The sequence below is a fragment of the Pseudorasbora parva genome, chromosome 7, assembly GCF_024679245.1.
Source record: "Pseudorasbora parva isolate DD20220531a chromosome 7, ASM2467924v1, whole genome shotgun sequence".
In the NCBI taxonomy this organism is placed as follows: domain Eukaryota; kingdom Metazoa; phylum Chordata; class Actinopteri; order Cypriniformes; family Gobionidae; genus Pseudorasbora; species Pseudorasbora parva.
Genome location: NC_090178.1, coordinates 38,116,237 through 38,139,919, shown reverse-complemented (window position 1 = coordinate 38,139,919; position 23,683 = coordinate 38,116,237). Strand labels below are relative to the sequence as shown.

The following is a 23,683-nucleotide window of genomic DNA, read 5'->3' as shown; positions in this document are numbered from 1 at the left end:
TATCTTCCAAAGATTTTTTTTAATTTTGGCGCTATTTGTTCATAGTGTTGATATGGCAACTAGTAAATACACAAAGTTTCATCATCCTGGCATATATGGAAAGTGTTAACCACGCATGTTACAACTAACCCTGCGTTAGGTTGTGCCCCGCGCTCCCCTATCTACACAGATAGCACTTATTTCCCAGCAGATAACTAGAAATGTGTGCTTGCTATCTCCTGACAATATCACATGTGAAACTAAGGAACTTTTCTGGTAGCTCTGATCTTACTAAGGTATCTCTGATCTTAGCAAAACTAATTGAATTTTATTCAAATCGAGCAAAACAAATAAAAACATTGATCAATGCCTGATTAAAATTCAAATTAATGGGCAGGAGATAAAAATAATTTATTACACTAAATTCCTGGAGAGAAAAGTTCTGGTCAGAGTTCACCCACTCACCCTCTATTCCACCGCTTTGAGTTATTAAGACTAACTGCCTGCCTCAATGCCTGCCTTATGTTGCAAATTGTTAACAGGCTGAACTTCAGATTGTGTAGTTCCCATCTCCAGCCCACAGCATACATACCTAAAGAGAAATAAGCCTCATAATATATGAAGAAAATGTTGCGAACATATGCACTCTAGTATGAGTGTTGCCTGTAGTGGGCTGCAGAACTGGAACGGGATTTATGATGGCCTTAAGCTGTTGCCCTCTTTCTTCAACATTAAAAAACAACTAAAAATAATTTAATATTAACCTTAAGTAGTCCATGAGAACATTTTTTATATTAATTTAGATTAATATAAAAAATGTTCTCATGGACTTCTGGGATGTATGTGTATGATTGTATGTAATGTTATGTATGTTTTAGTGTACCTTTTGTGTATCTTTACTCTTCATCATCTGGTTACAGGTGGAAACAGTGTATAGTTTCCACCTGCATTGCTACTTTTCATAAACTATGGGCCCCCTCCTATAAGCTGTTTTTTAGCTTCTTTAGGGGACACATTCACTCTACCCAATTTACTTTGTACCCCAACTGTATTATTGTAATGACTCAAGGTATGGTGAATAAATGAATAAACTCAACTCATAAACTCATAAATGCTAAGCAACTTCAAATTATTGCACACATTAATTACAGTGTTCAGTATATTATTTTACAAAGAGTCACAAAAGTTGTAGTCTTATCTACAAAACTAGGCAATCATTTATGAATGGGATACATCATCTCTCTTCATGGATGGAGAATGTTTTCTATTGACAATCATCTTTCCTGAAATCCATCTACCCCTTTCAATTGTATTCCACTTCAGCTGGTATTGATCTAGTTCAGTACCTGAAATCAAATTAAACAAGTACTTTAAATCCCCATATGAATTGGCGTTTATTTAAAATAATTTTGGGGTATAACAATATTTACTCAGGTAGGTTGAACCTAAGCATATGCATTAATCATTAACCAAAGTTGTGAAACTGTTCAGTTATTTTTGTACATTGCCAAACAAAAGAACAAAAGTCTTATGTTGCAAGGAAAATAAAAACTGAGAGGCATTCTTTAAATACCTACTTTTTAAACAGACATATAAATAAATACTTTTTAAAGTAGGTATTCATTCACAGAAAATTAAACTGCATGCTCTCTGTCCCAGGGGTTTGGCTGAACTGTGGGAGTGAGAAAGGACTGAGCAAAATGGGAGTGGCTGCACACCTGTCAGACCTGTTCCTGATACATGACTCCAGCAGGATTTTCCTATGCATTAGTCTTTTGTTCAACCTGTGCTTGTCGACTTGAATGAGGATGGCGGAAACACCGAACCCGGCCACTACCTCCTTCCCAGCACCGACTATTTCTCTACCCCTCGGAGTGGAAATACTAAGGACGTATTCCGGGGCCCTGATTTGTTTGGAAATTGTAAGTGTTGCTATTTCAGGTCTTACTGGGTTAAACTTATGAACTATAATTCACAAAGGTGTGTCCCTTGTAGTATTATGTTGTATAAATCTTAATAACTAAAAACATGGCCACACAATGGTAATCATAAAAATATTATTATTAATAATAAGGCTTTTATGATGATTTGTACTTGATAGTCTGAGAGACAATGCAGTAATACTAGATGTATTATGTCTGTACACACATATTCTACACAAAACTTGAATTCAGAAATGTATTTTTCTCCCAAACATTAGGTTTTTGGAGGATTAGTGTGGATATTAGTAGCATCGACGAATGTGTCCGTGCCATTGTTGCAAGGATGGGTGATGTTTGTGTCAGTAACCATGTTCATCTGTTCATCTGTATACCTCGCCCTGTTTCTGCTGGGCCTGGCTGACAAGATTAACACTGACTGGAATTTCATGGTGAGTGTGTATTACTTTAAAAATGTACAGTGCTCAGACTAGCCCTAGCACATACATGGAGTTGACATTTTATTATTCTACACTATTTGCCTGGACAATCCTCCAAGTAGAGTTTGGGGTTTAGCACCTGGCTCAAGGTCACAGGGTTGGTAGAGCAGGAAATACTAGTACTTGCAAGATGTATCAAGGTCATTTTGTCAGGTTATTTTATATGCTAGAACTTTTATTAAATCTACATAATTATTTATATAATATAAAGGTCACCTTAAAAACATTTAGGAAACTATGCCTTTTACTTCTTTATTACTTATCCATTATATTAATAACCATGTTAGTTATTTCACAGTTATTACACTACATTATAATGATGATTTGAGGTGTAATTTCCACCACAACTAACAGATTTCCCCGAATTCCTTTTTTTTAAAAAAGTTGTTGTAACAAGAAATACCTGTGAAAAAACATCAATTTAGACCCCCTTTGCCAGTGCCCAGACATTGTCATGTTTTTATTTTTATTTTTGAAGGGGGTCCGTGCACTTTTGCGTTCATTCGTTTTTCGATTTAATATCAAGCTGAAAAATTAGAAAATGGCAGTGCAGTCATATCTATTTAGACAGCACACTGAATTTTGGACAAGGGATGAAGCTTGAATATGATAGATATCAAAATATGTATATATGACATTAATGTCAGTTTACTATCACATCACATCTATCGTTTTGGTTGTTGGTTTTTTTTAGATAATATGGCTTATAATATTTTTTAGGGCAATTATTCTATATAAATAAGGGCAATTATTCTAATCTTTTTAAAATATATTTATCATCTTTTATGAAAAAATTCTTAAATTTAATTGACGAATTCAATTAGAATAAGACAATATGCTGTTACCAATCAAATCAAATCAGTACCAACTAGAAGCTGCATCTGATTTCTGAAGTGGCATCTAGACGGGTTAAATGATGTCATATATACAGTGTTGGAAAATGGAAAATGTAGTGAGCTAAGCTACCAGTTACTCTACATTAAATTAGGCTTCACTACACTGAAGCTACCCCCCTGGGAAATGTAGCAAGCTAAGCTACAGCAACTTGGCAAAAGTAGTTTACTACATCTAAGCTACTTTTTATTTATTTAATTTTATATTGAACCAACTTCATTCCAATCAATGCTATCTCAGTGATCAATAAAAGTCAAGCATATAGACATGTATACTTTTTCAGTTATTCAAAAACTGCCTGAAATCAAATTTGGCAACAAAAACATGTCATCCATAATATTAACAAAGCCAGGTTTTGAGTGTGTGTGTGTGTGTGTGTGTGTGTGTGTGTGTGTGTGTGTGTGTGTGTGTGTGTGTGTGTGTGATCTATCTCCATGAAAACAAGATCTAACTCATTCATATCAAGAGGTGGCCAGGCTGGACTCCGATGCTTTTAACTTAACGAGAGGTGTTGTTCAACGACTAGTTTATTTTCAAACTTTGCATTGAAAAGACGGTTTCTCTTTTGTCACCGCGATGCACGTGCAACAGCGAATTGAGCGCTCGGAAACAAACATCAACTAGATAGTGTGATTGTGCACGCGCCGAACCCGTCTTTCCGCACTCACTGCCAAAGGAGTACTTTAAAAAGCCATGCACGCTCATCTATGCACGTCTGTAAGGAATGTAGAACGTGAAGTATATCCGCGACTTAACTGTTGTGTTTCCAATTTGAGCTTGATATTTAGAAATGCTTGGAAAAATGTAACGTTAGCTTGTTGAGGACGCTACTGCGCCACTTGACCAACAAAAGAGCTTCGCTACTGAAAAGCTATTTAACTGAGAAAACAGCGGCACTACCATCACGCTACTGAAAAATGTAGTTAAGGTAGCGACGCTACTGCCCAACACTCCATATATACATATTTTCATATCTATCATATTAAAGCTTCATCCCTTGTCGAAAACTCAGTGTCACTGTCTAAAATAATAGATATGACTGCAGTAATGTAGCCTGACAAGCCAGACCCACATCAAGATGTTTGGTCAGGAAACTCACCATAGACAGGGCTCAATCCGAGGGGCGGGATAAACGGTTGTCTTTCAAACTCCCTCTGCACGCGATAGGATAGCGCTACACCAACCGGAGCAACGACGGTGAAGGGGAGCTCGCTGACTGATTAAACATTCGCCATATCCGGTCGGCTAAACTCCGAACACATCTTCCCTTTTTAAGAATGACTTCAGTGCCACTCTTTGTTCTTTTCTCAGAGGAAAGCTTAACTCCAAGTCTTCCGGAGGCGCGGGCAGAGCTGATTCGAAAGACCGCCGCCGTTCGCCAGTTTCTGTGTTTACAAGAAGACTGTGTTACTAGAAGCACGCAAACGCAACTCGGCCGTGGTCATTATGGCCCCGCCCGCCGACTCTATAGCCTACACGATGTGATTGGGCCGTCCAGATTCTGAGGAATACAGCTCAGATAGGAATTGAGAGTTGCTAGACCACACTTGCGGGCAAATTAAATTTGCTGCCGCTAGGGTGCGTCTAGATCTCTAGGCTAGCAGTAATGCATATTTACACTTAAATCGATACTGGTCTGCACTTCGTTACAATGTATCTGTCACTGTCCAGTGGGTCATGCAGCTTTGAAGTAAGCTGATGGGTAATGTGGGTGCAAGGTAACCTACATTAATATTTCTGAAATAATCAGCTAATATTTCTCTAGCACGTAGGTTGTTGAATCCATACCTATAGAGAGGAAAACATCTCAGGTTCCCATTCAGTCGGTCACTCTCGGCGCCACGTCAGAGTACCGACGAATAGGAATCTCTCTAGCAAGAGCCAATCTACTTCAAGTGTAACTAAACGAGCCAATGCACATTGGCATGCAATGACTGCACCAGCTGCTCATGCCATGCAGCGGGTATAAATGAGGCACAGGTGCTTGCATCAAATTAGCCTTTTGTTTCGGAGCCGAGTGGTGAATGGATTGTCCTGAAATCACTCTCTACAAGCGTGTGTTAACATAACGAGTCAAGCTCTTTGGGTGGATCTCTCTTCGTTTTGTGTTGGAGTGACAGCATTGCAGTGGGGTCGAATTCTCTCTTCTCTTTCTATTTTGTTTTATTGAGCAAAAACAAAAGGCTGTTCTCACAACTGGTTCGGTGCTAAAAAGCCGTTTTTACGGCTGGTAAGAGATCGCCTTCTATGAGAAAGAGAACACATATTCCCTGTCTGTGTCGCTGTGATATGACTATCCCCTGTGTGCTTCGGCACCCCAGAGAGCATTTTCCCTAAAAGAGCTACACAGATAGAGCTTGCGCCTTTATAAAGATGACAATCTACCTGTGTGTTTCTGGTTGCGGTTGTTCCCTGTCCTCACTGATGGCCACGAGCACTGTTTCACATGTCTGGGCAGCATGCTGAGACTGCATTCGTGGGTGGTTCATGTTTTCTAATGAGAACATGACCCCGTCGGCACGCCGGTCGTGACTCTTTTTTCTCTGGGAAGCTTGAGTCCCCTGTGTTGTTGGCCAGCCTTGGCTCATGTTGAAAAGCACAGCCGCAGGTCTCCTCGACACTGGGAGACCGTGGAGATCAGCGAGAGCTGCCGCCAGGGGAAACCCGGACGGTCCTCTTGTTTCTCTGCGTGTCGTGTGCCGTCGAGCTAAGCTGCAGCGTGCGTTGTCAGCTCGCCGCTCTATGTGCGCTGTCCCCTGGTCTATTTCCCGTTGTAGCGCCCTCCCTGGTGGCCAACCGGAGAGGTCTACTTTGGTGTAAAGGCTGGGGGTGACTTGAGGTGGGTGGGGTTTCCTCTGGGAACCAACCCCCTAGGGCTCCTCCCCCTCTAGCGCACTGCAAGCTGTGCAGCTTCTGGATGGAATTGCTGGTCCTTCTTTTTAGGGGAACCTAGCATTTCATTCAGGGCTCCAGCTGAGGGTCAGATGTCAATCGCTGCATCGGAGAGAGGGCTGTTGAGCTCTGGGAATGAAGATGATGCTGAGCCCACTGTAATGGTGTGTGCTTTGCTGAATCAGATTCAGAGTCAACAGCCATGCTTTCCTGGGATCAATCCCAGATGTGCATGTAAAACTTGTCAGTATGGAACTACTTTGGATATGGAATGCCAAGGGGGCCAGAACTGCATACGATTTTCCTCCCTCACTACCCTCCTCCACTACCTCCGCCCTGCACTCTTAATGCATGAGGGTAGTTCTGAGTCGGGGTTGAGCTGTGCATGTTGACTAACCGTGATCAGGTCACGGGACAGGCCCTCGACCAGACAATGTCCACCTCTGTGGTCCAGAAACGCCCCCTGGCTTGCCTTGCTGAGATGTGAGTGGTCGTCAAAATACGCTTCACGATGCTCCCATCTCACAAGGTGGCCATTTCGGCGACACTGTTGAGAATTGAGCCCAGCAGTTCTTAGCAGTCTGCTCTACTGTGTTGGCTGCAGGGAGACGACGCCACCTGTCTCTACTGCTGTTTAATCACATCACCTCTGAGACAGGTGACCTGGAGATGGGCGGGGCTGCTTTTCCCCGGAGGAAAGCCGGGTGGAGAATGTTTGAGTCTAAATTCTGTTCTGCAGCTGGTCACAACCAGTGGTACCCAAATTCTCGAATTAAAATAAAAGAGCAGTTCCTCTATCTCTGGGTCCTCAGGGGGCTTGGAGAATTGTGGCCGGTCAAATGCTGGACCACACTCATCCTCCTCCTCTTTCGCCAGCAGGCAGCAGCGGATGACGCAGGGATGCACAACAGCCTCCTTGCGGACCCTCTGCCCTCCGTGTAATCAATGCCTCCACAAGACAGCCACCCCAGGCCGGTGCCTGTATTCCACCTCGCTGCCCCACGGTGGGTATGCCGGTGGTCCTGATGATCCCACTTGTTCGGTCTCTGCGAGCCTGGCTAGAGCTCCCAGTCCGTCCCGTTGGTTAATTTGGGCCATCAAGCTCGGCTATGTGATTTAATTCGCCCAGCGTCCCCCAGGTTCACAGGTGTTTGCTTCACCTCGGTGAAAGCTGTAGATGCCCATGTCCTGTGTGCGGAGGTCACAGTCCTACTGGCGAAGGACGCGATAGAGCCAGTCCCTCCAGCCGATATGAAAACAGGCTTCTACAGCCCGTCTTCATTGTACCCAAGAAAACCAGTGGGTTAGTGCCAGTCTTGGACCTGCGAGTTCTGAATCTGAGCCTTCACAGGTTACCGTTCAAGATGCTCACGCAGAAAGGCATTTTCGAGTGCATCCGTCCCCAAGATTGGTTTGCAGCGATTGACCTGAAGGATGCTTACTTTCATGTCTCGATTTGCCCCCGACACAGGCCGTTCCGGCGCTTTATGTTCGAGGGGCGAGCATATCAGTACAAAGTCCTGCCCTTCGGGCTGGCCCTTTACCCCCGTGTCTTTACGAAAGTCGTGGAGGGGGCCCTTGTGCCCATGAGAGAACAGGGCGTTCACATTCTCAACTATCTCGACGAATGGCTCATACTAGCACAGTCCCGGGAACAGTTGTGCGAATACAGGGACCTGGTGCTCAGACACCGCAGCCAGTTGGGTCTTCAGGTCAACTGAGAAAAGAGCAAACTGGCCCCCGTGCAGAGGATCTCTTCACTCGGTATGGAGTTGGATTTGGTCGAGCGGACAGCTCCCCTCACAGAGGAGCGCGTCCAGTTGATGCTGAACTGCCTGAACAAGGCAGGATGGCGGTTCCACTGAAAAGCCACATCAAAGGCCGGTTAGGGGGCAAAGATGTATTGGTCCGTACGGACAACACTGTGACCGTTGCGTACATCAACCACCAAGGTGGTCTATGCTCCTGTCGCATGTCGCAACTCGCCCCCCATTTCCTCCTCTGGTCGCTTCAGGCCATTCATGTCCCTGGTGGGCGCAACCGTGTGGCCGACAAGCAATCATGAGCTGCACTCCCGGGAGAGTGGCGACTCCACCCCCAGGTGGTCCAGCTGATTGGGTTCAGTTCGGGTGGCACAGGTCAACCTGGTTGCCTCCCCAGAAATGTCCCACCGCCAGTGGTTTTATTCGCTGACGAGGGTACACTTGGCACGGATGCACTTGCGCACTTAGCTCCCTTGAGGCCAGCTGTGAATCCTCCTCGACCTCCCTCCATACTCTCTTGGGATCCTGCTGGTGCTCTGAGCACTTCAAATTGTCCTATTTGAGCCCTTGCAGTCAGCAGAGCTTAAGATTCTAGTGGATGCCAACACCTTGGCTTCCCAAACACAAGGTGTGCCCTGTCCGCTCAGTCTGCGAGCAACCTCTACTATAAGTGTTGCATCCTCCTGGGCGCTTGCACGTGGCACCTCGCTGTCAGACATCTGTAGATGTTCGCTAGGTTCTATAGCCTACGTGTGGAGCCGGTCTCATCCTGGGTTCTCACCTCAAACGGGTAGAAGCACTGAGAGGCCCCGGCTCCTGTCAGCTTGCTGCGCCTCGGTGCTTGCATTCTTCAGAGATGAAACTCTGTGACTCCTTCAGCAGACGGGCCTGACGGGCACAGGCCCGCCCACTATGACAGGCCCCCTCAGTTAATTATACAAATATAATAATATTATGTAATAATAATAATAATAATAATAATAATAATAATATAATAATAAAATATATTTGTTATATAACAGATGATTAAACTATTTTAACATAATTACAAAATTATTATAACATCTCAAAATAAAATAAATAAAAATTTATAAAAAAAAATAAAAATAAAAGTTTTTTACAGTCTTTTTTTTTTTTGCATGATGTTTGATTGACAGCTATGTTAAGGCAATAGGCTGTCTCATGTATGTGACGCGGCTCGCGCCTGTGACTTCATGAAGTGTGTTTACATATTCACTTAGCCTGTAATTTGCAGTTGCGTGATAGAGAAACAGCAGCGATGCAAAATTCTATAAAAAGGACTTTGTGTTGACGTGAGAGAGAACCCATCCATCAGGCCGCAAGTAACGTTAAGACTTTTCAATTGCCTGCGCGAGGATGAGAACAGACACACAGTGGAACATGACGAGGACGAAGAGGAGCTGTACAATAATGAACATGTTGTAGAGGCTGGCGCGAGTTATGAGGAGTTTACAGGGAAGAGGACGAGGATTAAACAGAATTGGAGGATTTTTTTTTTTTTACTTCAAACCAAACGATACAGGAATGGTTAAACCTTGGAGCAGTAAGGTGTCTGTTGCCTTTTGTTATGAATCAATAACCTAGTTATCACCGTGTATGGTTAAGTGTTTACAATGCACTCACGGTAGCCTATGTTTGCTACGAATTTGTTACCACATTTCTACACTGTAATTTAGCCTGAATTACCGGTATTTGTTGTTAATGTTCTGTATGCATACCATTATGATATGGTAACTGTACGTTTTCACCATATCATTAATAAACGAACAGAGTATTTTATAGGTTGAAATAGATGCAAAATCTCATTTTTATTCAAATAGAAATTGAGGCCTGACTCTAATTCTGGCCTTCTTCCAATTAAGACCTGGACCGCGATGCACTTGAGTAAAAGAAAAAGGCCCGGGCCTATATTAGAGGATTTACGGTATATATAGTACCTCTTTAACTAATTAGTGTCAGGTCGAACAAGTCGGTCACAGGCGTGCCTGGAGTATGGCAAAGCGGGTATCAAAAAAAAAGTTGAAAAAGTTGCAAAGCGACGCAGTGTCTCTTCCCTAGAAGTCTCCTGGATTTTGATACCCAATTGTTTACAGGTATGTAAATTATCTCCTCAGTGTGGAGGTCCAGAATAAATGGCAAGCCCCACTTTTGAGGTTGTGCAGAAAGTGCTCGTGATGTGACAGTGACATTTACTTAAAAAAAAAGCTAGGCAACTTTTTTCACACAGAAAGTGCTTGCATTCTTTACTCTGGCTATTTCCAAAGTAATATTTACTTACTAGAACCACATATTTTTTTTATGTAAAATACACACAAGTAAATTGCACTGGCAATACTCATCTATAGATTGTAACTTTCAGTCATATTTCACTTAAAATGTACTTAACTATAAATGTAACATTTGCAAAGACATTACGTTATTGTTACTTAATTATATTTAACTTAGCAGGTTGTATTTATTAAAAGTAATCAAGTAAATTTAATTTTAAAAGGTGACATGCTTAATGCAACAATGCATTCTGGGAGCCATGGATGAGTTTTGCATGATGCTCCTAGAATGCATTGTGGCATTAAGCATGTCACCATTGTTGAGATTCATAGGCTGATTCTTGATGTCTGTGTGTGAGAAAAGCTTGCAGGAGATCAAAGTGCTTAGTGTACAGTCTGTTATAAAACGTATTCAACTTTTCTGGTTAAAACTGTGCTGGATCTTTTCTAGAATAAAATGAGGTTAATAGTATATTTCTCATACTCATACATAAGACTGTCTCTGCCACCACTGAACAAAGATATTTTTGTAAAAACAAAAAAACAAAACAAAAAATGTGCGCATTTTCAAATGCACTTTTCTTTTCAGATTTAAATGTACTTAATATTTTTAGGTAAATGTGCTGTGACTATAAAACATTACATAGTATTTGTAAATATATAATATATTCAACTAAATATACAAATACAATTTATGAATTAGGTTTTATTTAATTCTATAAACTATAATACTTATCTGCCAACATTTTCACTATATGATAAATTAAAATAAGCTGATAACATCACAATTTTCTCCAGAACGACTGTACAGCCAAATCTAATTTTGTTGCAATATTGTCCTGTTTGACACTGTGAAGCTGCTTTGACCCAATCGTGATTGTAAAAGCGCTATATAAACAAAGTTGATTGATATAATAAAATGTACTCTTTCATCTCTGTTAATTTATTACATGAATAAATTGTGTAAATTTTACATAAGATATATAGTTCCAACTTAATCTTGATTTTACAATGTCTAAATTACATGAATTAAAGTAATAGATTTTACCATACCACAAAGTCCTTATTTTCAGTGTAATTTACTTTTTGACTGACAGGCTTCCTGCTCATCGGCTGGTCAATCTAGATTTACCCAGGCAACAGTGCAAGTAATAACCTCCATAAGCTCCTCTTGTGAGTGTGTGTGTGTACATGAGGTGGCAAAAAATCATTATCTTTAACTCTCAGGCTCACAACATCCAGTTCCTCAGAACTGGAATGTCGCTGCATCTACGCTTCAGCGCAAGCAGAAGAAACTGCAGCGCATGCTTCTGACTCGTGAACTGAAGTGGGTAATGTCAGATCTAGGGAGAGATGGGGATCACCTGTCTCTAACCCCGCCGCTGGATCCATCTGTGAACCCCAGGACGAAAGCCTTTGCTGTGCCTCAGCAGCAGAGGGACCTGCACCCTGGCGAATGCTAGCCCGAAGCACCCTCCTCGAAGAGTGCTTGGCGGAACCAGAGTGTTCTCATTGCCAGCTTCTCACAATGCTCGCAGGCAGCCCCCTTGAGAGTTCCGGTCCCAAACACATCACACAAAGCTTGTGTGTATCCCCACCCGTAATAAACGAGGGCAGTGAGTAACACACTGCTTGAACTTATTCACCATTATTTTCTTTATGGATGACCGGCAGGTAGCAACCGAACTGACCACCCAGGGGCCCTCCCAAGAGGGCGCGAACATCCCCACGGCGCTACGTTTCCGGGCGGACATGGAGATATATGTTCGCGGGGACCGCTGCGCCCTGAAGCACCAGTGGTGGCAGGGTTGGCAGACCGGCCCCCCGATGGCCCCGGGAAAGAGCGGGCGCCTCGGCGAGCCGCACTTTCCCAGAGGGGACTGCCATCGGAAGTCCTGCGCTTCTGGCGTCAGGACTTCTTAGCCGAGGCCTTTCTAGAGATAAGGACGGCCCTCAGGTCCGCCCTACCATGGGAAAGTCCCGGCTGAGCGCATCGCCCGGACCCCCGATCTCTCTGCGGGGGGGCCAGAGCGGCCACGCTTTGTTTTTGTTGCGCTCCATGCGCGGAGGAGGACGTACTCGGCTGGGGCTGCTCCCGACCGGCAGCCCCAGGGGGATATATTTTTCTGGGGAGAAATTTATGGAACACCGCTGCCGGTTTCCTGGCCTCTTGATAGCGGTCGACGACCGTTGTTACTGCGAAGAGGCCAGCGGGAGAGACGGGCGCGTCCATTAAAAACTTTTTGTCCCGCTCTTTAATATCGAACAAATTGAGCCACAGATGCCTTTCCGTGGCCACGAAGAGACAAATCTGCAGCTCGCCTGATCTTGGCGATCGTCTCTCTCCCTACTTCCTCAGTTTCCTCATTTATATCCCCCAGCAGATCGGCTTGATATGCCTGCAGGACGGCCACTGTATGTAAACAGGCGGCCGCCTGCCCTGCTGCCGAATACACCCTGCCCACCAAGGCGGACGTTGTTCTCACCGGCTTGGTGGGCAGCTGCGGGGCTCGCTGACTCAGACAATGCTGACTCGGTGGAGAGATAGCTCGCGAGCGTCTCTTCCACCCGAGGCATCGCCGCATAGCCGTGAGCCCTCAACCCATTTATATTAGAATATTCAGACGTTGATGGATTGAAGACCCTGGCTGACGCTGATTTCGATGGGACCCGAGCCCTGAGGACCGCGAGCCAAAGCACTCTCCTCGAAGAGTGCCCGGCGTGATCTTAATATGCACATTGGGAGTCTCTCACAATGCTCACAGCCAACCCCCTCGAGAGCTGACTGGGCATGCTCGAGCCCCAAACACATCACACATAGGTCGTGTGTATCCCCACCCGTGATGTAACGTGGGCAGGGAAGAACACAACGCCTAAACTGAAGCTAATGACTGTTTGGTCCGGGTGTGCTTTATAGCTTCCTGGTTGATGATGTCACCCGCCTATGGAATATCTCCCCGCGATTGGACTGATTTTACGAGTGCTTCATGACGCGTCACGCAGAGCTGTTCGCCTAGCGTTTCGACGCAGCTCGAAGTTCCCTCGAGATAGGGAACGAATATTCAAGCCTTTTATCCATTTTATATCCCTGAACCTAAAAATATTAAATCAAGCCGAATTCTAGTTTTTAATTTTTTTGAAAAAACAAACACAAAAATAATAAATGAGCAGTTTTCTCAATTTTCAACTTGATATTATATCGAATAACGAATGAACGCAAAAGTACACGGGCCGCAATGATTTCAAAATTCTACTTCTCACATTAACGGCATTTCACAACCTTGTTCCTCTGTACCTTAATGATCTTCTTCATATTTATATCCCTTTGTGCACTGTAAAATTGTCACTATCACTTTCTCTGGTGTTACCACATATACAGTATGTTTAACTTCCATGGGAGCTAAAACTTTAAGCCATGTGGCCCCTTGCCTATGGAACTCTCTCCCTCTTGATATTCGTAATAGTGACAGTGTGCGTACCTTCAAATCCCATCTTAAGACCCATATTTTTACCCAGGCTTTTTTATGACATGCTTTAAATAGCCTGGATTGAATCCTACTGTATCTATGATACATGTGTTCTTATATGTTGTAATATTCTATGGGATTAATGGGATTGATTTATTTTTATCAATTTATTTATTTTTTATTATTACTATTTATATTATTGTTTTGTTTGCTTGTAAGGTGGCCTTGGGTGTTATGAAAGATGTCATTAAATTAAAAGCATCATCATGATCATCATCATCATTATTATTATTATTATTATTATTATTATTATTATTATTATTATTATTATCATCATCATCATCATCATCATCATCACATGACATAATTGACATAATCAGGAACATCACAAAACTAGGAACATAGCTATGACAATTACAAAATAAAGGACCAAATCCAAAACCAAAAGTGACAACTTACATAAAACATCTGTCAATGTTTTTTTAATAACTGAGATTAATAATAGTGGAATGATGTATACCGTATATAACTATGTTGCTCATTTTAATTAGCGAATACATTTAAAAACAGATTTTAAAAAGCTATTATAAGTTATTATAGCAATCATTATTGTTATTAGAAATATTGTCTGACAGGATTATCTGATGAAATACATCCTTTGATCTGTACACACTATAAACATTATAAATTGTCTTCCATTTACAGGATATGTTCTACCATTTCATCGCTTTGCTGTTTTATTTTGGTGCCTTTTTGCTGGAGGCTACAGTTTCATCTGCAGGTACATATGTAAACAGCACCTGTATACGCAGACCCCGTGGCAATATAATGACATTTCTGGACTATCGGGAATACAGCATTAATGTTGCTGCTGCGGTGAGTTGTAAACACTACCTTTATTTTCTTTAGTTTTGTTTTTTTTCATTGTACCCCTTTAGCATCAGTTTTGATGAGCTGGGTACACTATTGCTTTCAGGTGTTTACTTTATGCCTCAGATCAAAGACACATGTAATTATTTGATTGTTTTTGTAAAAGAAGAAATAATTGTATACATATTTATACTTTTAATATATTAAGATTTATTTATTTTCCTACCTTACCATACCTTTATGTACTGTGCATCCACAAAGTATTCACAGTGCTTCACTGTTTCCACATTTTATTGTTACGTTACAGCCTTTTTCCAAAATGGATTAAATTAATATTTTTCCCCTCAATTCTACAAACAACCCCCCATATATATTATACACTCACCTAAAGGATTATTAGGAACACTATACTAATACTGTGTTTGACCCCCTTTCGCCTTCAGAACTGCCTTAATTTGACATGGCATTGATTCAACAAGGTGCTGAAAGCATTCTTTAGAAATGTTGGCCCATATTGATAGAATAGCATCTTACAGTTGATGGAGATTTGTGGGATGCACATCCAGGGCATTAAGCTCCTGTTCTACCACATCCCAAAGACGCTCTATTGGGTTGAGATCTGGTGACTGAGGGGGCCAACTCATTGTCATGTTCAAGAAACCAATTTAAAAAGATTCGAGCTTTGTGACATGGTGCATTATCCTGCTGTAAGTATTCATCAGAGGATGGGTACATGGTGGTCATAAAGGGATGGACATGGTCAAAAACAATGCTCAGGTAGGCCGTGGCATTTAAAGGGATACTTCACCGCTTTTTCAGATTAAACTATGTTATTCCCTTAACTAAGCCAAGTTGATACATACCCCTCTCATCTCAGTGCGTGCACTTAATCACTCTGACGTGACTATAATCTGTAATGTATGTCGGAGTATGTCGGTCTGTATGGTCTGTAATGTATGGCTGAATAGCACTTCTGAGAGTACTCCGACTTGGTCCAGTAAAATAGCTTGACGTGGTTCATACTCAATTCTAGTCAGAATATGAGTCTGAAACTGCTCCATTGGGCTGTAATTATGGGGCGTGTTTCAACCGAACCAGGAAAGATATCAATTGGATAGACATACAAACAATCAGAGCAACGAAGCGACGCATTGTTAAATGTCAACAGAGCTCAACTGCACTGTGTTGCCAAGTCCGCATTTTTTTCCGTGGGTTGTTTTCTTTGTTGAAGCGATTATTATGTGATATATAGACCCATTTACCTCCTAAACACTAAAAACTTGGCAACCCTGTCGGCACGTGCGATGGAATAAACAATCTTTGTCGGTGTTGTAAAAAATAAAACAATTTCATGATACACAGGGTATTTACCCAACATGATCATCATTTTTGAGAGAAATTGTGAAGGTGAATGCATATACAAACAAGCTCTCTATTTAGGATTTGAACAAGTATAATCCAAGGCCGTTTGATGGCGTGCATGATTACGTTACTGTTGATCATCTGTCCGTCATCGTCTAAAGCCCGCCCTGATGATTTCATTGGTCAGAACAGTTTCTGTTCGGAGATAATTACTCCTCTATTGATCGAGGCCAGACAGAACCGCCCGACCTAAAAAAAATTGTGGCCGGGGCTAAGTTCGGCTGGCATCCAGGCTAGCAGTAAAAAGTCCCAGCTGAAACATCCTCCCTTATTACACTATTGGAGTCCACTATTTCAGATTTATGGCTCATATCATTCTCTTATGCAGTTACAGATGCAGCGTTTTGACTGAACCGCTTCTACTTCTGCTGCACGAGATGAGAACACATTTTTACAATTTTCTGGGTCTTAAAAGAGTCTGCATTTGTGATATATATGTCCTTATTTCGTGCAAAACACTTGCTGGATGCATTTAAATCTGCTCTAAGTATGCGTTTTTGTCACCTATCACACATGCACACTTCAATAAACCGACAGAAAGCAGGTTAATACGTTTACATGTCACGCGAAAAATCGGGGTAAGAGGCAAAGAACTACCTGTTCCGACCGGTTCATGCTTAAAGGGGTACTTCAGCGCTGGGAAGATGAATCTGTATTTAAACTTGGTCATCAATGTAGTAGAAATGTGAAATTATTTTTGAATTTAGTGCTTTCTAGACTGAGGAAAGACAGAAAATGTATTTTTGTCTCATGGGGATGAAAGACTACAATTCCCAGAATGCTTGGCTGCCCTGTGAGGCCATTCCCAAAGCCACCAACTTGATTACTGTGACTGAGTTGAAGACACTACAATTAAAAACTGAACCTGTCTGTTCAATATAATGAGTGAGTCACCGCGCGAGTGTCACAGCACTGAGCAATAACTGTAGGAGTGAGATAAATGAGCTGATGAGCCTTCATGATGAGAGCTGAGGTAATCGCGACTACACTCGCGGCATACATTCACAATGTGATTTCAGTCTGGCACGTTGCAGTTCATGCCTTTGCATGCTTAACTTTCATAGAAATTAATTTGAGAAGTTAAAAGACTTACATTGCTCACCATAGCTCCGTTTAAATGAGTGCCTGTAGCTGCCAGCTGAGCTCTGATTTTAATCTCCCATCCCCCATGCTTGGGTTCAAAACATGTGAAATGGCTCCCTCTGCTGGCTGTAGTCTTTAGCCTTTGGGCAAACATTCCTCCTATGATGCAAATATCATCAATTTGCGTCAAAGGAGGAATTTTTCCAGAAATAAAATGCATAAATCTCTTGTCTCAGGGGGATATGAGGGGGGGAAGCACAATCACTTGAATATGCTCCAGGGTTTCTACTGATACAAAGCCATATGCTAATCGCTGAAGTAACCCTTTAAGCCGTTTATGATCTTACTCTGATAAAAGAAAACAGGTTACCGCGTTTACATGACCATGTTCCTTGTCAGTTTATTAGGCATAATCGGCATAAAGAAACGTGAATGTAAACGCACCCACTCTCTCAGAATTGTAATGCCTTACATAACTCCCATATTACTTTTGAGTTACTTTCACCAAAATAACTACGGAAGTAGAACTTAACATTCTAAAATTACAAATGTAGGCTACTACAGAGCATTTTACATCCAGTAGAAGCTGATATTATGTAGCATAAGGACTGGGGGCTATCCAAGCTATTTTGTTTTTCTTTGAACAATACAATTTTAGGCTAAAAGTGTTTAACGCAAGCGTTACTGAACATGTACCGAGTAAAATATTGCTGAAATTGATTAGTAATGCCTTAAACTACTGCGTTAAAGCAAAAAGTAATATGTTACTGTAATGCATTTTCTTTTGTAATGCATTACTCTCAACACTGGCTGTAACATAAAATGTGGGAAAAAGTGGCACACTGTAAATTTTTTCCGTATACATTGTACACACCACAACAAAGAAAGACGAAATGGGTGACCTTTACAGACTGTGTTTACGATGAATGAATAATGTGTTAACATGAATGTTAACATGAGTGTCAGCAATGGGATTGCAAACAAATAAAATAAAAGAGCTGGATCTATTTACAGGCAGTTAATAGCCTACTTTAAATCAAAATACAAACCCGATTCCAAAAAAGTTGGGAAACTGCACAAATTGTGAATAAAAAAGAAATGCAATAATTTAGAAATTTCATAAACTTATATTTTATTGACAATAGAATTAGATCATATATCAAATGTTGAAAGTGAGACATTTTGAAATGTCTTGCCAAATATTGGCTCATTTTGATTTCATGAGAGCTACACTTTCCAGAAAAGTTGGGACAGGTAGCAATAAGAGGCCGGAAAAGTTAAATGTACATATTATAAGGAATAGCTGGAGGACCAATTTGCAACTTATTAGGCCAATTTGCAACATGATTGGTTATAAAAAGAGCCTCTCAGAGTGACAATGTCTCAGTAGTCAAGATGGGCAGAGGATCACAAATTCTCTTAATGCTGCATTTAAAAATAGTGAAGCAATATCAGAAAAAAGTTTATCAGAGAAAAATTGCAAAGAGTTTGTAGTTATCATCATCTACAGTGCATAATATCATCCAAAGATTCAGAGAATCTGGAACAATCTCTGTTTGTAAGGGTCAAGGCCGGAAAACCATACTGGATGCCTGTGATCTTCAGGCTCAGATGGCACTGCAATACGTACAGGAATGATACTGTAATGGAAATCACAACATGGGCTCAGGAATAATGTCGGTGAAACAAATTGTCGGTGAACACAATCCATGTTGTCCACAATTCATCGTTGCTGGCCAAAACTCTACAGGTCAAAAAAGAAGCCATATCTAAACATGATCCAGAAGCAAAGGCATTTTCTCTGGGCCAAGGCTCATTTAAAATGGACTGTGGCAAAGTGGAAAACTGTTCTGTGGACAGACAATTCGTCAGACAAATAAAAATTTGAAGTTCATTTTGGAAAAATGGGACACCATGTCATCCGGACTAAAGAGGACAAGGACAACCCAAGTTGTTATCAGCACTCAGTTCAGAAGCCTGCATCTCTGATGGTATGGGTTTGCATGAGTGCATGTGGCATGGGCAGCTTACACATCTGGAAAGATGTGTACACACCATCAATGCTGAAAGATTTCAGACAAGTTCTAGATCAACATATGCTCCCATCCAAACGTTGTCTCTTTCAGGGAAGACCTTGCATTTTTTTAACATGACACTGCCAGACCACATACTGTATCAATTACAACATCATGGCTGCATAGAAGAAGGATACGGGTATGGTAATGGCCAGTCTGCAGTCTAGATCTTTCACCCATAGGAACATTTGGCACATCATAAAGAGGAAGATGCAACAAAGAAGACCTAAGACAGTTGAGCAACTAGAAGCCTGTATTAGACAAGAATGGGACAACATTCCTATTCCTAAACTTGAGCAACTTGTCTCCTCAGTCCCCAGACATTTGCAGACTGTTATAAAGAGAAGAGGGGATGCCACAAAGTGGTAAACATGGCCTTATCCCAACTTTTTTGAGATTTGTTGATACCATGAAATTTAAAGCAACCTATTTTCCCCTTTCTTATTTCCCACTTAATTATTATATATACCTTTATATATTTATATTATTTGTATATTTACATTAATAAACATTTGATATGTCATAAATGTTGCATTCTGAATAAAATATTGAAATTTGCATCTTCCACATCATTGCATTCTGTTTTTATTCACAATTTGTACAGTGTCCCAACTTTTTTGGAATCTGGTTTGTAAACTAGGATCCTAGGAGAAGAAGGAGCAATGACAAAAACAGACAAAATGTAACACACAAAGGCTGTATAAATACAAATAGCAAACAATGGAGATAATCAATGAAATTCAAAACAGATGTGAACAGTAACTTAGGCAACAAACATGGCTTATTTAACAGTATTGCTGAACAATCAGCAATAAAACTAGAGTTAAGGTATGTTGCATGTTGTTGTAGATTGTGCCAGAATAAAATGTTATGATGATTCTATTTTAGTTTGAACGGTCCATGTAACCTTCACAATTCACATTTTAAAGCAGAAACAATATTGCAATATTTATGTGAGTCATGCTTACAATTGCTTTCAAGCAATTAAAATACTAAATACTTACAGTGTGTAAATAAATATGTTTTTTCTCTCTCCACAGATATTTGCATTTATAGTGACTTTGTGTTATGGCTGTAGTATGTTCATGGGCTTCAGGAGATGGAGAAAATAGCACACAAAGTGAAGCATATTTTACTGTCAACTGTACTATTATATACATTCCAGAAGCTCATAATGTCACCACTGGTTTACCACATTGTTTCCAATTTCTTTTATACACATTAAGTAAAGAGACATTTTAGCAGCTTTTTTTTTTTTTTTAAATTATATAAATTCATTACATTTTTCTTGTTTTAAGAGGTTATCCTTAGACTTCACTTGAGGGCAGAGATATTTTCAGATATATTATCAGTGCCATAAACTAATTGTACATCAATTTTCCACCAGCATTTAGACATTACTATAACAACATTCCAAGGCAAAGACTTTATTATACATTTTTTTTTTATGACAAATGTGCACACAAATCTTAAGTTAGATGTAACTGTGTAATAAGCACAACATATTTAATATTATTTTTTCTTTTCTTATGTCATGTTACATTTTATAACATAATAAATAATTAATTGTTAATAAATAAATAATTTTGTTTAATAGTCTGTGGATTTTTGTTTTGTTTTTGTTTAAAATAGAGCCACTAGAGGGTACACTTTTCATGAATTTGGAAAAATAAAATGCAACGGACTGATTCCTTCGTAACATTTTTATTCTTTCAGTGTATATATTATCAATACCCAGTTAAAGTCAGTGCAAAATGCAGTTACAGAGGCATCAATTAAACAAGTTAAATATAATATATTTGATGAAGATTTGTTTGTATCAATGTTTAATTTTTATATGCAAATATTAAAAAATTTGTTTTACTTTTTCATTAATTGCAAGTTTATAAACATGTTACAAGTTTAAAAAGCCTGTAATTTCCAACATCAGTAAAATCTTTGACCTCCAGGCTCTGTGATGTCAGCTTGATTGACCCAAGAATTTTTTCTTTTTCTTGGCTGCACAGTAAGATTGGACAAACACAAGGAGAGAAAAAAGTGTATTTTTTTTTTTTTTTGCAGTATCCAGTATTTTTGTAGCCAGTTAATATACTGATCATAGTGTTTTCACAGAAGTTATTATAAAATATTTAATCAAATTTTTACTGTTGTTAAAAACAAAACAAAAAAATGGTCATGGTGTTACTCTTTAAAAATAGTATGTCCTCTTCAGCCCCTGCATTGGATTCTGCCTGTGTTTATTTAAAATGATTCCAAGTAAAGACTCAAGTATGGCAGGCCTTCATTATTTTAATGTTCACTTTAAACCAAAATATTATAAGATGTAATGAACTCTGCACAAAAGAGAAACTCAGCACAAGGCTGTTGTATGTTTATTGATGATCCTTAAAATAAAACATTGTGAACAACTAAGGCAACATGTCAGACAACGATAACCTGCAAACTGCCATATAACCACCAGTCGGAGCTATTCTCAGTAAAAAGTAGAAAATCAGAAACAAAACATTTAGCAAATGTTAAAAAAATACCAATTTGATAACAATTTACAGTACAGGCATTAAAAGAATTAGTTACTTGGAGCATACACATTAACACATTTATACAGTATTCTTACAAGATTCATAAACAAAAAAAGTAGGAGAATGCAAACACACACACACACAAAAACACACACTTAAGGTCTAGCAATAAAAAATAAAATATGGCAACACTATTTTACAGTGTCCTTGTTACATGTTACATGAAGTTACTATAGTAATTACTATGACTTCCGCATAATTACATGCAACTAACCCTAACCCACACCCTAACACTATAGTGAGTATATGTAGATAATTATTATTACTAAGTGAATGTATAACACTTCAACGTGGACACCTTCAAATAAAGTGCAACCAAAAATAAATATGATAGATTCTATAAAAATATACACCTTACTTCTGCATTCGAACAGTTAAGATGTAGGGAATGCTAATGCAGGGATGCAGTGGTTTAGATCTCACTCTCGTATGTGTGTAAGTACACTTTTAGAGAGAGAATCTCCTCATATGTCTTGCTGGTGCGACGATAAAAGTCCAGTCCTGTAAGTAACTCCACGTCCCGTAGGCGCGCTGTGTGTGTCTTCATTAGTTCCTCCACCCACTTTGACTCGTCTTCTGAACTCTAGGTAACAAGAAGTGTGTTTAACACTGTTTTTGCTTTGGTCTCAAAAAGGGGCCATTTACACATCACTATTTCTTTTAAAATTTTTTTAGGAGTTTAGGCCATCAATTTGACAACACGACAACAAAAAGTGAATTGGTGAAAACGGTGACATTCTGTGCATCCTGTGTTTTTTATTGTTTACAAAGTGACCTCACCAACTAGTGGCCTGGCATGCATAATGAAGCATTTTTAAGTTTTTCATTGTGTAAATGGATTCATATAAATAGGGAATGTTTTGAAAATGTTGCCGTCTGTACGCAAACAAATAAACAAAGGAAAAATGTTTCCATTTTTTAATATATTAGCAACACTGGTGGCCATTAAGTGAACTGCAGCCAACAATTATTTGTATGACATTAATAATAATAATAATAATACATTTTATTTATAATGCACTTTATATTAAACAAAATCTCAAAGTGCTGAAAGTGCATTGACATTATAGTACAAATTAGCACTTTTCATATTGTCCTACATATTGTATAAGCATTTATTTATTTGTCATTAAACAGAAGAGAGGTTTTCGGGAAGGCGCCTAACCATGACATCGGTGAGAAAAAATAGATTTTTCTGGCAAAACCAGTCTGTGTTTCATAGAAAACATAGGAAGTTTCATTTTTTAAGTTTCATTACAAGCTGTTCACCCATTAGCAGTACAAAAAAGCGAATAATACATGAAATTCTTACATATAGCATATTTCAAATTGTGCATTTAATGATATACTGGGTTAATTTCACCATATTAAATATCACCTCTGTGACTTGCTGTTGTGTGACAGGCAATACTTAAAGATAATGACAATCACATTTAGCAAGTATAATTATAATGGAAGCAATGTAAACAGGCAGCTTGTATTTTAAACCACTTTCATGAACTCAATGGAAATGTTGAGATGTAAAGCTGCCTAAATCATTGTTGTGAACGGATTTTGTAAGTGAAAAAAAACCTTCTGGTTATATGTTATATGTTGAGAGGTAAGCACATTCACACTGGATTTTTTAAAAGTATGATTTTGGCGCTTATGTCCATGTAAATACAAACCCGATTCCAAAAAAAGTTGGGACACTGTACAAATTGTGAATAAAAAAGGAATGCAATAATTTACAAATCTCAGAAACTTATATTTTATTCACAACTATGAAACATCAAATGCTGAAAGTGTGAATCAAAATATCATGCCAAATATTGGCTCATTTTGGATTTCATGAGTGCTACACCTTCCAAAAAAGTTGGGAGGGGTAGAGGCCAAAAAGTTAAATGTACATAAAAGGAACACCTGAGGACAAATTTGCAACTTATGAAGTCACATGGCAACATGATTGGGTA

The 23,683-nt window shown here is 39.9% G+C and overlaps 2 protein-coding genes across 3 annotated transcripts in view; one reads left to right on the top strand and one right to left on the bottom strand.

Annotated features, from left to right (window-relative positions):
• The first annotated feature begins 1,519 nt into the window (after positions 1–1,519).
• Positions 1,520–21,100, top strand: mal2 (mal, T cell differentiation protein 2). Its single transcript, XM_067449239.1, has 4 exons — positions 1,520–1,901; positions 2,180–2,350; positions 14,408–14,578; positions 20,193–21,100. Exons 1-4 carry the CDS (start codon positions 1,782–1,784, stop codon positions 20,262–20,264), a joined length of 534 nt encoding a protein of 177 aa, XP_067305340.1. The 5' UTR covers positions 1,520–1,781; the 3' UTR covers positions 20,265–21,100.
• A 408-nt stretch (positions 21,101–21,508) lies between these two features.
• Positions 21,509–23,683, bottom strand: part of enpp2 (ectonucleotide pyrophosphatase/phosphodiesterase 2) — an 84,616-nt gene continuing 82,441 nt past the window's right edge. For both annotated transcript variants that reach the window (XM_067449234.1, XM_067449235.1), the window contains exon 25: positions 21,509–22,314. In XM_067449234.1, the coding sequence (XP_067305335.1) occupies positions 22,144–22,314 (171 nt within the window). In that variant the 3' untranslated portion in view covers positions 21,509–22,143. The remainder of the gene's footprint in view (positions 22,315–23,683) is intronic.